Below are 15685 nucleotides of genomic sequence, written 5' to 3'. Positions count from 1 at the left end.
ATAATATAGTTTATTCTACTGAGTTACTACAGAAATTTGGGGATAATGTGCTGTAGTAAGACATTCTGGATACGATCGGTGGTAGGTTATGTTAAAACTCAGGGTCGAAGGACCAAACTTTTAGAAAGCGTGGGCTTACCCACTGTTAATTATAAAATGGTGCCATTGTTAACTACTGACCCCAAATTCAGTATCTTAAAATAGCAAACATTCATTATGTCAGTTTTTCTGAGTCAGGAATCTGTGCACAGCTTAGCTGGGTGCCTCTGGCTCAAGGTCTCTCATGAGGTTGCAGTCAAGGTGTAGCCGTCCCACTACCCTTCCTTCTATCCATCCATCCACCCCAGGCACTGATTTAGGTGGTGGGATTTCATAGTGAACAAAACAACAAAAAGTCCTTCCCTCTTGGAGTTCTTGTTCTGAAGGAAGCAGACAATGAACAAGACAAATAAAACACGTAGTATGTTAGATGTGATGACAAATAAGGAAACAGAGGTGTAATTTTAGAGAGGGTGCCAGGTAAAGACCTGAAGGAAGTGAGAAAGTTAGTTTATGGATATCAGGTGGAGGGAAGGGAACAGCCCCAAGGTCCTGGTAGGAACATAACTGATGTGCCCAAGCAATAGCAAGAAGACCAGTGGGGCTAAAGCAGAATGAACAGGGAGACAATAGGAGATGTGGGTTTTTTGGTTTTTTTTTAAAGAAAGAAAAATATCAGGCAGGGGAGGGGGCAGGTATTGCAGGGCCTTAAGATCAATCTAAGATCTTGGGCCTTCGCACTGAAATGGGAAGCTGTTGGAGGGCTAAGCAGAGGCTCGACAGGGTCTGCCTTACATTTTAAATGCATCGTTTTGGCTCTGCTCAGCATTACCATCCTCATCATCATAGTTAGGCAATAATTAACTCTTGCTGTGTGCAGTTTAGAAATGTTATCTGATTTAATTCTTAGGGTTATCTATGCGTTAAGTACCACTTATTATATCTTTTTACAAATGGGAAAATAGTACTTATCATACTATATTGTAATTCTCTTTTTTCTTTTTTAACTGCTCTGGCTCCCCCAGTCAAAGGTAAGCTCTGTGAGTCTATCCCTGTTCCTAGCTCATAGCAGGTGCCAGTCTATGATAGTGAAATGAATACTGACTGAAAGCTTTCCTTCTTCCGCAGCTCAAGAGGCCAGATCCATGCATGTAGCAGATAGCAATGTGAAGGGCATGATGGGTCCTGGTGAGTGGCTCTTCTCTGAGTTCTCTTTTCTTCTAGCAATTCCCCCCTTTCCCTTCTTCTACCTTCCCTGTTTCTACTCCCTAAGTCCCAAACCAGGCATGAAAGAACCCAAGCGAGGTAAAGCACTATGGTTACTAAGATTCCAAGACGTGTGCTGGACTAGGTTGGTGACTCAGTGAAACCCAAAGAGAGAGAAGGGGCAGAGAAGTTTAAGACAAAACCAGTATTCTTGGTTCCTTTGGTCTCCTTTTAGTTACCAATGAATTTACACTTGCTGAGAACTCACAGGTGTAGGTAGCATGACATAAGTGTTCTGTGGACCACACACCTTATAGTTTATGTAATTTAAAAAGTTGTTTATTTAAGAGATAATTCACCAGAATTTTATAAATTATTTCATCTTCCCTCCCTCCCTTCCTCCTGCCTTTGGGAAACTTACCATCATTAAGGCCAAGAAGGACAAATTCCAAAATAAGACATTGTGTTTGGCACCCTTCTTCCTCCTCTTTCTGTATTTTCTTCCCTGGTGTGCTCACCTGAGAGGCAGCAGGTATGAGGAGTCAATACATACTATTATAAGTTAGTTACATTATTTTATAAATTTATTTTTTAAAAGTCCTTATTCAGTAGAGACTGTGTACGAAGAGTGAGAACATAGACCACAAACAGAAAAAGGTGATGCTTTGCAATTGTGGAGGCTTTTAATCCTTAATTGATATATTTAATCCTCAAGGGATAATTGTACCCAAGCAGAGGCATAATATTTAAGAGTTCGTAACAAATATAATCTTTAAACGATCAGAACTTGATGGCAGACGTTATTTTTCAGGAATGAACCCAACAACTCCAGAAGCAGAAGAAAACCTTAAGACTTGCCTCTCGGCTGATATCCAACACAAGGGCCATCTTCCACCTGGTGTGTGGAGGCAGCCAAAGGATAGTAAAGAATGGGGTGAAGAATATGTCACGAAAGACCACCCAGATAAACTCAAGGAAGCTGGCCAGGGCAGACACAGCTCCTTGGAAAACATTTTATGTGAAACCTCTTTAGCTGGTAAGTCCCAAGGGGTAATTTATTTTTTATTATATATTTTTTTGCGGTACGCGGGCCTCTCACTGTTGTGGCCTCTCCCGCTGCGGAGCACAGGCTCCGGACGCGCAGGCTCAGTGGCCATGGCTCATGGGCCCAGCCGGCTCAGCGGCCATGGCTCACGGGCCCAGCCGCTCCGTGGCATGTGGGATCTTCCCTGACTGGGGCAGGAACCCACGTCCCCTGCATCGGCAGGCGAACTCTCAACCACTGCGCCACCAGGGAAGCCCCCAAGGGGCAATTTAGATGCAGTGGACCTGTGAGACCACCCAGCCTCTGGTCTACTTTTGAGATGAAAAAACTAAAGTCTTGAGAGGTGAAGGGACTCACCTGAGGTCACATGGCCGACTGGGACCACCACCTTGATTCTGGGTATCCACGACATTTAGTAATGTAGTGCTTTGTAAAAATGGCGTAAGGTTAGTGGAGAAGAGGGCAGAATTTTGTGATCTATTTATTCAGTGATAGGGAATGTTCAATATACGAATCTTGTATCAGGAGTCCACCACCAAAACACCAAGCACTGCAATAAGGTCTGTTCTCCCTTCCTCCTTTTTTCCCTCTTTCCTTTCCTTCAAATCATAAATCATCACTGAGCACTTACTATTGATATATGTCTGACAATGGCATAGCCCTCTGTTTTATGGGAGGTAATTAAAAATTTTTTTTATTATAAAATACATGAAAAATTAAATAATACTAAAAGGTTTATTATGAAGACCAATAACAACCACTTTAAATTCTTTTGACAGTTTTTTCTGGTGCTTGCTTCCATGTTTTAAAAAGAGTTCATGCTTCTATTTTTCTATCAATACTTTATTGATGGTTAATTTACATGGAGTAAAATTCACAAAGCTTAAGCTTAAGCTCACTGTCCCCCTTGTGATCACTACCCAGGTCATGATATACAGACCTGTATAATAAATATATTAATATTTCTAGTAATAGAAATATTACCACCAGAATGTTCTCACATGCACCTTTCCAGGCAATATCCACCCACAGAACAACTACTCTGACTTCTGTCACCATAAATTAGTTGTGTCTGTTCTTGACTCCATATAAATGGAATATTACAATATATAGTCTTGTGTCTGGCCTCTTCCTCTCAACATAATGTGTTGTGTGTGATTCATTCAATAGTTTATTCCTTTTTATTAATCATATTGAATAAATTTACCATAATTTTTCCATTCTCCTGATACTGGACATATGGATTGTTTCCAGTTTAGGGCTATTATAAAGCAAGCTGCCATGAATATTCCTGTACAGGTGGAATATCTAGATTATAGAATAGGATTATGTTTAAGTTTAAAAGGAATTGTCAAGCAGTTCACCAAAATGGTTGGAACATTTTATACTCTTAGCAGCAATGAATGAAAGTTCCAGTTGCTTCACATCCTTCTCAATATTCAGTATGACCAGCCTTTAAATTTGAACCATGCTTGTGGATGTGTCCTGCTATCATATTGTAGATTTTTTTGGCTGCACTGACTCTTAACTGCTGCACATGGGCTTTCTCTGGTTGCGGCGAGCGGGGGCTACTCTTCGCTGCGGTGCGCGGGCTTCTCATTGCGGTGGCTTCTCTTGTTGCCAAGCACGGGCTCTAGATGCGCAGGCTTCAGTAGTTGAAGCATGCGGGCTCAGTAGTTGTGGCTCGTGGGCTCTAGAGCGCAGGCTTAGTAGTTGTGGCACATGAGCTTAGTTGCTCCGTGGCATGTGGGATCTTCCCAGACCAGGGCTCGAACCCGTGTCCCCTGCATTAGCAGGTGGATTCTTAACCACTGAGCCACCAGGGAAGTCCCCATATTGTAATTTTAACTTGCACTTACCTGAGGACTAATGATGTTGAGCATCTTTTCATATGCTTATTGGCTATTTGTATAATTTCTTTTATGAAGTACTATTTAAGTCCTTTATCCAATTTTTAAACTGGGTTATCTTTTTATTCTCTATTAGTAGGATTTCTTAATACATTTTGAATATGAGTTCTCTGTCAGACAGACATGTTGAGACCATTCTCTGGCTTACCTTTTCCCTTTCTCAAGTCTTTCGATAACAGATGTTTTTAATTTTAATGATGTTCAATTTATCAATATTAAACTTTTAAAATAGCTTGAGACTTATGCGTCCTTCCAAGAAATTTTTTGCCTATTCTAAGGTTACAAAGATATTCTAGTATGTTTTCTTATACACTCTTTATAGTTTTAGCTTTCACATTTAGGTCTGTGACTTATCTTGAATAAATTTTGACGTGTGGTGCGAGTGTAGGTTCATTTTTTTCCCATATGGCTATTCAGCTGCTTCAGCTCCATTTATTGAAAATACCTTCCTTTCCACATTGAACTGAATAGGGAAAGTCAAGTGATCATATACGGGTGGGTCTAGACTCTATATTCTTTTTATTCCGATTAGTAGAGAATTGACCTCTTGACAGTACTGATGTTCCAGTTGAGGAACGTGGTATATATCTCCTTTTATATAGGTCTTCTTTAATTTTTCTTAGCAGTGTAACAGAAAATCTATCATTTACATTTTTTACAAAAACGTTTGCCCTAGAGACCTCTGTCATCCTACTCCATGCTGCCTCATTGCACTGCTGCGCTCCTGCGACTTCTCAGTCTTCCTGGGAATTTCCTTCAAATTTCTCCTATGTTAGATTCCTATTTGGGGTTTTGTGGAGTTTTTTGCATATCCTTCTTGGTTTCTTGGTTTACTCCTTGTTTTGATGGAACACAAAGTCTGGTAGCGTCCATGTAATTCGTTGATACTTTATTTAGCTGAATATAAAATCATCTTCCTTTACCATTTTGAAGCAATTGTTCCATTGTCTTCTAACTTCTAATGTTGCTAATGAAAAGTCGAATACCATTCTAATCCCCAGTCCTTTGCACATTACCTGATTTTTCTCTCTGGTAACTTTTAGGATCTTCTCTTTATCTTTGGTGTGCTAAAGTTTCACAGTGATGTGGTACACCTTACAATGATATGAGTCTTTTTCATTAATTATACTGAGTGCAATGGGCCCTTTCTTCTGGAAATACATGTCCTGGTATTTTTTTTCTTTCTTTCTATTCTTAATTTGATAATGTCTTCTCATTCATTTTCTTTCTTTCCTCTGAAACTTCTACTAATTTGATGTTAGATCTCCTAGATTGATTTTCCCTGTTACCATCTTTTTCAGTATGTCTCTTTCTTGGGGTGGGAGGAGAGCAGAGGTGGGTGGACAGATTTCCTTGAATTTATCTTCTACTCTTTTATCTGTTTTTAAAAATGCCAAAAAGTTTCTTCTTTTTTTGGATTGTTCTTTTCTAAAAAAATAGGGTACTGTCATTATTAAATGGCTAGAACTTTTTTGGTAACTCTTTGAGGATATTAACCATAAGATTTTTTTTAAAAAGGTTTCTTTTGTTTCCTGCATTGTCTCTGTTTATTTACGGTTCCTCCTCTTTTTTTTAAAGCACACATTTATTTATTTATTTATTTATTTATTATTTATTCTTAGTTGCATTGGGTCTTCGTTGCTGCACATGGGCTTTCTCTGGTTGTGGTGAGCGGGGGCTACTCTTCTTTGCGGTGCGCAGGCTTCTCATTGCGGTGGCTTCTCTTGTTGTGGAGCACCAGCTCTAGGTGCAAGGGCTGCAGTAGTTGTGGCACATGGGCTCAGTAGTTGTGGCTCAAGGGCTCTAGAGCGCAGGCTCAGTAGTTGCAGTGCACGGACTTAGTTGCTCCATGGCATGTGGGATCTTCCTGGACCAGGGATTGGACACGTGTCCCCTGCACTGGCAGGCAGATTCTTAACCACTGCACCACGAGGGAAGTCCCTTTACAAAATTTTTTTGTTGTTATTTGGCTATTCCAGCTCTTAGTTGCAGCACATGGGATCTTTATTGTGGCTGGCAAGATTTTTTAGTTGTGGCATGCATGATCTTTAGTTGCGGCACGTGGGCTCTTAGTTGTGGCATGCGGGAACTAGTTCCCTGACCAGGGATCGAACCCGGGCCCCAGGAATTGGGAGCACAGAGTCTTAACCGTTGGACCACCAGGGAAGTCCCCCTCCTCCTTTTAAAAATATGTGTATATACTTTTTCCTTCTCTTTCTTTTATGATGTAAGATTGATTAAATGTCTGAGGATTCTTAGCTAATTATTTATATCCAAGAAAAAGGCCCTAAATTTAAAAAAACCTGAAAATTCTGTGTTGGTTAAGCTTATCAATAAGTGGGCTTCATTATCTGCTAAACAGGTGGCAAATTACCTTTTTGATAGGTGACCTCTTTATGTCAGTGTTTGTAGATCTTTTTCACTTGGGCAGTTCAGTTTCTCCAGTGGAAGGTTCTCCCCTCTCCTGCCTGGACAGTGTAAGTCTGGCTGCTGGCATTCTGGGACCTGCAGCGCAAGAGGCTGAGAGGAGTCTGACTGTTCCCTATGCAAGCCTTCTCTGAGTCCCTTTGTTTTCATTTAAGCATCTTAACTCTGCCCTCTACTATGTCTAATGTTAGCTCAGATACCAGAGACTCAGGCTTCTCTAGTTTAATTGTTCTCATTTCCCATCGGGTGGAAATGAGGAAGCCATCTGGCATGGGGATGGGGAGCTGGAGGATCAATTGCACTTTATGTGGACTATTTCTCCTGTTTACAGCATTGCCCCTTATTTGTACGTTCTGTGGTGCCTTGGTGCCTCCAATCCTTGAGCCTTTCTGCTTCTCAGTCGATTTCCCGTCCTCAGATGAAAACACCAAAGTAAAGGCTTTTGTGCCCTTTACTCTGCTGAATTAATAAACATGCATCCATTCTGTTTTACATCTTCCAAAAACCTGTTGGTTTCTCTTTATACTGCTTTCAATATCTCTCGATTGCTTTCTAACATTTAATGATGTTTCAGGGAAGAGTGGTTAACTAAAATTCCCTCCTTGGTTTGTTTTTAAAGCTAAAAGACAGACTGTGGCTTTGGAACTGCTTGAATCAGAAAGAAAATATGTCATTAACATCTCTCTGATCCTGAAGATCAAGGCAACATTCCAGGGGTCAGATGGAAAGAGGAATGCCAAAGAGAGAAGGTATCCATGTATTCATTGCCTTTGCTTTTCAGATTAAAATTTAAGGTAAGTTGTTTATTGTTTCCACTTTGGGAATTCTGGGACCTGTAAAGAGTTCCAGATATAGTCTTTGAAAAGAGAGTATCAGTGACAGCAGGTAACCCTTGGCAAGTCTCAAATTTAGATTCTGAGCAGATACGAAAATGAGTGTAGTCTCTGCGGCTTTCGGTGTCCCTGGCCTGTCTGTTAAGAACCTAAAAGAGGAATAAATGCTACAGTGAGGGAGGCATTCCTGTCTGTTGCCATCTGCATGTTCCACTGGGATCCTGGAAGACCCCCCGGAATCACTTCTCATGAAAGTACAGGGAATGGATGCAATGGAGGTCTGAAGTGGCCATTAGATAAATGATACAGGGCTGATATAGCTATGAACTTGGACCTTTTTCATTATTTGTTCACGTGATCCTGGATGATGTGTGAGTCGTGTGTGTGTGCACCTGTGTTGTGGTGCAGTGCTTCCAGAGGGCCTGTGATGGGTTACAACAGCTTGCTAGCCCCAAGGGTACAACACTCCTCCATCTATATCTGTTTCCAAACTTCAGATTTGCTCTGCTTGCCTCTCTGTTGAGAGAAAGCAGGAAAGAGAAACTATGATTTGGTGGGAAAAGACTAATGTAATAAAGATGTAATAATCCAGATCAACTGAGGAAAAGGCCAATCCAAATAAATGAAAAGTCTGGGTGACAGACTACTGGAGACAAATACAGCATCGTGACTTTAAGCATTCTGTCGGGTAATACACCCTGGTGGCTCATAAACCGTGGGATGCCCTAACTATGTTTTCCTGATTCTTATCACCCTCCCACCCCCAATCTTACTTGGCTTTGCAGCTGCCAGCAGTACACCCAGTCACCAAAACGCAATGCTCCCCCTATCTGGGTGATTGAGGTAAGAAAATATTCCCTGACAAATCCACCAGTGGCTTAACAATTTTCAAGAATTGTTTCACTGGGACTTCCCTGGCGGTCCAGTGGTTAAGACTCCGTGCTTCCAATGCAGGGGGCGCGGATTCGATCCCTAGTTGGGGAACTAAGGTCCCACATGCCGCATGGTGTGGCCAAAATACAAAAAATAAATAAATAAAAAGGAATAAATTTCTTAAAAAAAAGGAATATTCATTGTTAAAAAAAAGAATTATGAAGCAAACAAAACAGAAAGCAGCAAGGAGCAGAAAGGGTCATGTGACACTTAAAGCTGTGAACAAGAGAGGCTCTGGACTGGGTTTTACTTCCTCTCAGCAGCCACCTAGATTCTTGCTGGTCCTTCCTTTCCCTTCTGGCCACTTGATTCCCCCTCCTTCACCCCAGTCGAGCTTGTCCTACCCTCCCAGATTGCCCCTTCTGCCCTCCGAGAAGCCTCTCCGGCCTCTAGCTACCTTGCTGTTGCCAAAGACTTGCTCAGTTTACATTGAAACCAATTTAAAACCCAGTGTACCTTTTGATGGGCTTTGCCTCCACACCTAAGATTCTAAGCCAGCAGCATCTCTTTCCAGGCTCTGGAAATGTGGGGATGGAGCAAGGAGAGAGTAAGGGAGGACTGTTTGCTCTGGAATACAGTAACCAGGCCCCACGCTTGGCACTTCATTTACATTAACTTCATGACATCGTCACAAGAACCCTGTGAATCCTACCTTATAGATGAAGAAACTCAGGTCTAGAGAGGTTTAAAGCCACCAACAGGTGCCAGAACTGAAGCCCAGGCCTGTCTGACCCGTGTCTTCTGCCCTTTTGACATCACACTGCTTCCCTAAGGACCATGTGATGGCAAAGATACCACCTTGACTAACAGCAATATGCCAAGTGCCTCAGCCAGAAGCCGACTCTGTCTCCTCCTATTTCACAACTTACGCTTCTCTCCTAACCGCCCATAAGTTCTTACTTCAGATCTCAGCTGACTTGTCAGGTAGGGATATATTCTTAGCTCACGGAAGCTCTTTTCTACTTGCCCTCACTTCTACTTTTCATGACCCATTACTGAGGAAGAAGTGGGCCTTTCCCCAAAATCCTGAGATTAAAAAAAATTAAAAGTATCATGCCATCCTCAATGAAAGTAAGACAATGGCTATTTCTCGTATCCATGATAATGCTATTCATGTTAGTTATCTGCTAAGCAAACTTTTTTTTATCTGCTAAGCAACCCAAGAAGAGAAAAGCTTCAACTTAGTATTCTTAGTGCTAATCTCTGGTTCTGAAGTTTGCAATGTTGCCCTTCTCCTACCTGGGGTTAGATCTTCATCCTCCTCCTTTACTCACTGTTTCTTTTTTTTTTTTAGCTTTCTGAAGCCTCCAGCTGTACTTTATTTAAATAGACCAGCTGAATGAAATACAAAACAGAATGAGATTATTCCTCTTCCCTACTGGCATTGTTCCTCCCACGCAAAGATGAAAATTAATTTATTAACATTTACTATTTTTCCCATCACAAACTGCAAGCCTTCTGCATCTTCTACCCTCACTGAAAAGTCACCTGGGGGTGAAAACAACACCCACTACAACTACTTACCTGACACTCAAGCCTGAGGTTGCCACGTCTTCTCAAGCCTATAAAATAAAACTTCAGGTTTTCCGCAGAAAAACGTGAAGCACTCAGGAGTCTCCTCAGGCTGTTTCAAGCCAGCCCTGCCCCTGGCTAAAAGGGCCTGACGCTACAGGGGCAAAGGCTGCCCGCTGAAGCCTGAGGGGGACGTGCAGGCTGTTGTCCATTTGTAGGAGGATCACAGAAGTTGGAGTTCTTGGCTTTTTCCGGTGTGATTCACGCACACAGAGCCACAACCTCAGGCTCAAACAGTCCTGTCTGAACCCTTATCAGGAGGGACAAAGCCAGCTCCACAGGATTGCCAGTTAGCCTTAGAAGCTAAACTGCAGGGCCACATCTACCAAGAGCTCAGCGAGCTGTGTGCTGCAGATCACCACCAGGTGGCACATATTTTAATTATCGATGCCTCACCTTGCAGCTGAAGCTCAGGAGCTGTTTTGACTTAAGAGCTAAGTTATTAATTTGAAACTATAACTGGATTTTCACTGATTGCTTTTAGTTTATTTTTCTCGTTGCTTGAGTACTGTATTGCGGGAGATGAAATTACTTTGAAGGCTTTAGAAAGAATAAACTACTCATGTTGCCATAATCTCACCCCTGGTAAGGGATAGAAAATAAGTTGAGCACGTAATACTTTTGTCTTAATGAAAAACTTGCTTCTGGGAGTCAGGTCTGGCTCCAGGCAAAATAGTGAAATAGATTAAGTGTGTCTGTGCTTCTTGCTTCTTTCTCCCTCTGCTCTCCACTTCCTGGCTTACCTCGTCCACACTCTTCCCTGATTTCAAATATTAACCTTATTAAATTAAAAAACAAATTTTAAAGCCTGTTTTCAATATTTGGTACAGAACCCACTGTAAACCATTGCTCTTCATGTAACTTACATGCTTCCATGATGCTTGATGGGAGCCTTAGCCTTTTCTGACCCTCATCCTGAAACCTTACTCTGTTAGCCCAGTGGACAGTCCAGGAGACATCTGGACTCCAACCAAGTTACCAGCTGTCAACTCTGCAAGTACACTGGTCACAGTGTAGCAGAAGGCAGCTTTCTAGAAAGGAAAGAAAAAGAAAGGACAGGACAGGACAGGAAAGGAAGGAAGGAGAGAAAAAGAAAAGAGATAACCCAAGACATATTATATAACCTACAGTGACAACCCATCACAAAGTCATATCTCACCACGGTGCCCTAATATCTCTCAGTGTCACACCAGGAATGTTACCCAAAGTCACTGTCAGCCTCTGGGTGGGGAGAAATCTTTCACATCTAGATCTTTTGCTGGTGCAGTGTTTCACTCTTTCAGTTTGATCAGTTGTGCTTTCCTCCATCAGATTTATGGTCTCCCAGTCAAGACTGTCTCCCAGCCACTCCTCCAAATTCCCTTTGGTCTGGACAGGGATTACTTAGATCTTCTGAGCCCACTGCACCAGCCTAGCACAGGCCTCTCCTCCCACGCTTATGGATCAGCTGGCTCTGCATGTGTGGAGGCACAGAGGGTGGTGAGATGGGGGTGGAAGGAATCCTTGTATCTTTTCACAGGAGGATGGGTATCCCATTCCGGCATTTGTGTGTCTTCTCTGAGCTACGATCACGGGGGAGTCTTCTTTGCCTGGAGATGGGTTGAAAACACCTCCTTTCAAACTGGCGTCCTTCCTTCTGTTCTCAGCAAAGGTCTGCTTGTTTGCTGTTGGCAAAGCACCCCAACTGTCCACTAATTTACTCTCAGTAGACTCTGGGGAAATATCCAAATAAGTTTGGTTCTCAGCAACAAGCAGGCCATCACTTTCTTCTTTGTTAAACTTGTGGTCTTGGCCGCTCTCCCCTTTTGAGACGGACTGCATTCTGCCTATGGAATGTGTTATCTCTGCTTTCACTTTACTACGGCTAGCCCTTGAATTCTTTGCGCGCGAAGCCAAGGACGCTTACTTGGCAGCCTGTCCCAGGAACCCGCCCGAGACCTGGGACATGACCATTCTCTTGCACCCCAATTTTCCTGCAACCTCTTTACAAAGGATATTAATAAATCTACTTCTTACCTAAAAGAAAAAACAAACAAAAAACCAACCAAACAAACAACAAACAAACCCTCCCCCAAAACCCTGTGGTCTTAAAAGCACAGGGTAACCTATTTTCAATCTCCCTAAGTTACCAAGCCGGAGCTGAAATCCTTGCTGTAGCCCCAGTAAGACTTCACTCTTTCTGTTTCTTCCTTCCTCGCTCCTACAGGCCTCTGCTCCCTCCCTTCTCCATCCAATCCCCCTTCTTCTTCCTCCTATGATTCTCTTTGTCTTTCCTCTCCCCCCATCCTCCTCTAACTTCTCTCTTCTTTCCTTCATTTCCTCTGAAAAAAAATGAGGCACACTGAGATGGCTGGGGGGATGTGAGAGCAGGAAGGGGGCTCAGCAAAACTCCTGGGAGTAGCAGGCCAGGCCTAGTTTGTAGCCTCCCCCGGCAAGACTCCATCCTTGCCCAGATTCTTCTTAGAAACTGAAGGAAAGGGAAAAAGGAACACTTTTATGCCCTCATCCCCTGAGCTTTCAGTTGCCAGCTTTAAACAAAATTCCTCCTTACCTAAGTACAGTCTCCTACCCAGTAGCTAAGAATGACCCAGTGCCACCTTAGTGTCCTCATCTGCAGCATTAATTACAATAGACAATTTGCACATCAAGCGGGAATAACTTTAAAACGGTGAAAAAGATTTCCCTTAAAATTTCCACTGTCACATAAATAAGAGTGTACCAGTTAAGCTTTAAAAAGGCCATTCGAGTGATGTGCCCTTTACTAGTTCAATACATTCGTATAGGAGCCATCAGTAAAGGGGTCTTTCTATAGTCTGAGGATATCTGCTGTGAGGTTGACGATGACAGACTTTGTTTTGAATACTAAAGGCAGACCTGTGACTCAACATATTTTGAATGGCTGGGAAAATGGGACCTGCTCCATGTATTCTTGTAGAGCCTTTTCTTCTCTACACCTGGTTTGTGTGTCTATTCTGTTCCAAGCCTCTTCCCTGGCTCTTTACGGTACCTTGTCCAGCAGCACCTGGATTTGCTTCATGCTCTGCAGGAAAGGGTCTTGAAGTGGCCACGCCAAGGGGTCCTTGGAGATTTATTCCTTAAGTTAACAAATGATGAGGTAAGTTTTTTTCTTAATCCTTTATAAACTTGAATTATATGTGTCTGTGTCTCCCTTGTCTGTTTCTCTTAATAGAGCATCTAGAACCAGTGAATTTCAGAGTTAGAGGAACTCCTGAGATCTAGTCTAACCTCCTCATTCTACAGATAATGAAATAAAGTTCAAAGAAATTAAAAGCCTTGGCTGAAATCACCCAGCTATCTAGATATCTGTAGATCTGTGGCTAGAATCCAAGTCTTTTAACTTCCAGATCATCACTTTCCACTGTACTATAACTGCCCCCATTGAATATGCACGTGTATGTGTATGTATGTGTATGTATGTGTATAAGCACATATATATCCATACATACATATAACATAAATATATGAGAGTCTGTATATATGTATATACTTTCACACACAATTTCATTTCCTAGAGATTTTTTAAAATGTGACGGGCAGCTATTTGTCTGGAATGTTTTTTGTTTTCACTTCCCTGGAGAAAGGATGCTAAGGTTTGAAATCTCTATAATGTTCTTCAAAGAAAGTATGATTTAGGCCACAAGTTGCAAACTCAAATGCCTATAGGGCCAGACAATGACATTAGTGAGGAGAAGTGAGCTGAATGTAAAACAATGTGGACTGCGGGGAAGTGAGCTTAAGTGGAGCACATATGCTTTCAACAAAGAATAGCTACTCAGCTTTATCCAGTTGTTATGCAGGAAAAAAGGACTAGAGTTACCAGAACTTCTGATATTTTAAGAGAAGCTGGAAATCCAGAATTTTGTACGAAATTTTCTTATTTTAAAAATATTGTGTGGGCTAATTAAAACTGGTCTGCAAGCCAGATTTTGCCTGCAGTTAACCTCTGCATATCGATGATTCTCAGCTGTGATTAATAATACAAAATTTACAAATTATTTACTCGTATAGAGTGGATGTAATACTATCCCTCTAATATCACTTTTACTCATTTGTATTCAGTATGCTTTCTTGAGCTGAAAATTGTTATATCTATGGGAGTATAACTTTGAAAGGTGAGAACTGTTTTCCTGAGGGGATATTCCATAGGTGAATATGCAATTAGTGGAAAAAGTCGAGAAACCCTGGTCTAGAAACTATGAGGTGAGTTTGACAAAGTTCCTCATTTAGATGTAGATGATTGAAGCATTTCATCATTAATGAAAGTAATTAAAAAACAAAATATGCATTTTTATCACTGAAGAGCTTTTAAAAATATTTTTCAACTTACATGGCCCCTTCCCTCTGGTTTGGTTTACCATTTCACTTTCTCTCGTTAAAGCAGGGATACTGAGTTTTGTTTTCCAAATCCACAGGAATATTTTCCTTAAAACCAAAAAGATTTTTAAGGTGAATTAAAAAAAAATTTACTACACACATTAAATGAATGATTAAAATCATCTCTGCAAAGTACTCCATTTAATATGCATGACTCTGTAAACATATTAGTTGTTATCATTCCTGCCTCCAGGTTCTTACCATGCCTTTTTCTGCTTGTTTTCAAGAATAATTTTTTGGATTATTATGTTGCTTACCTGAGGGACCTGCCAGAATGCATCTCTTTGGTTCACGTGGTTGTTCTGAAGGAGGTATGTGTGCACTGTCCTTTGGTTACACTGTCCTTTGGTGTAACTATATGATGTTGCTCATCTGCCCAGAAACTACAGCACATGCACTCTGAGCTTGTTCTCCAGGCTGGGGAATGGCTTGAACAGAGCCACTGACATTCCTCCCTGGGGTTGAAGGAGCCCACTCAAGGATCAGTGCCATTGCTTTGGTCTTTGCTGTTCCTTGCTGACCCTCTGTTCCATTCCATTGGAAATACAGACAAAGTAAACAGCTATTCTAAGCAGAGATCTTCAGACTGCAGCTTTGCAGCCTTGAGGGGTTTTGGGTTTTACAGGCTCGGACAATATGAACTGAATATTAAATGCATGTTATCCTGTATCTGTCAGTTTATAAGATTATAAAATGGCTTTAGTCATGTTGCTTTAAGTATCGCTTCTGCAATGATATATTAGGTGCTCAATAAGCACATATAAATATAAGACAATTCTAGTTATTTTAGGTCAATAGAAAAGAACCATATCAGGAGCTCTAAAGTTAAGAGTTAATCAAGTTTCACAAGAGGTGAGAGGCTCCATTAACTTTCTACTTCAACCCCCTACTGCTCCCAACCCAGTACAATACCAACCACGTGTTAGCACTCAGCAAATATTTGAGTAAGGGAAAGGAGGGGAAGGGACATGGAAAAAGTCCAGCATGTTTCCTGCTGCCAGGCCAGCTGACCAGTTTCTAATCATACTCCCTTCCCCATTCTCATGAGGCTCCAATCCACCCTTAGTGCCTATTCGTAAACCACTGTAAAGATTACTGGCTGAAGAACCTTAATGAATTTAATCAACTCATATATAATTTACTGAATGCCCACTGTGCTAAGATGGTGTTGGAGGGTGGGGAAGAGGAGGGAGTCGTTGGGAAACTTGGGTGGATTCTAAAGAAGTGTATGACATGCTCCCTGCTAGAGAAGAGTTGTATCCTTGAGCATGTCCCCCAACAGATCAATGCTGCCTGACACTCCAGATGAAGAAAATTCTCTTCAG

At 41.7% G+C, this 15685-nt stretch overlaps 1 protein-coding gene across 1 annotated transcript in view; it reads left to right on the top strand.

Moving 5' to 3' along the window:
- The window catches only part of ARHGEF33 (Rho guanine nucleotide exchange factor 33), a 48679-nt gene that overhangs the window by 14288 nt on the left and 18706 nt on the right, over positions 1 to 15685 (top strand). The window contains exons 6-10 of the mRNA XM_060027542.1: positions 1168 to 1227; positions 2057 to 2281; positions 7247 to 7376; positions 12948 to 13080; positions 14588 to 14671. Of these exons, the coding sequence (XP_059883525.1) occupies positions 1168 to 1227; positions 2057 to 2281; positions 7247 to 7376; positions 12948 to 13080; positions 14588 to 14671 (632 nt within the window). The remainder of the gene's footprint in view (positions 1 to 1167; positions 1228 to 2056; positions 2282 to 7246; positions 7377 to 12947; positions 13081 to 14587; positions 14672 to 15685) is intronic.

The sequence above is a fragment of the Delphinus delphis genome, chromosome 12 (genome assembly GCF_949987515.2).
Source record: "Delphinus delphis chromosome 12, mDelDel1.2, whole genome shotgun sequence".
In the NCBI taxonomy this organism is placed as follows: domain Eukaryota; kingdom Metazoa; phylum Chordata; class Mammalia; order Artiodactyla; family Delphinidae; genus Delphinus; species Delphinus delphis.
Note: the sequence above shows the minus strand (reverse complement) of the source record. Positions and strands in the feature narration are given on the sequence as shown.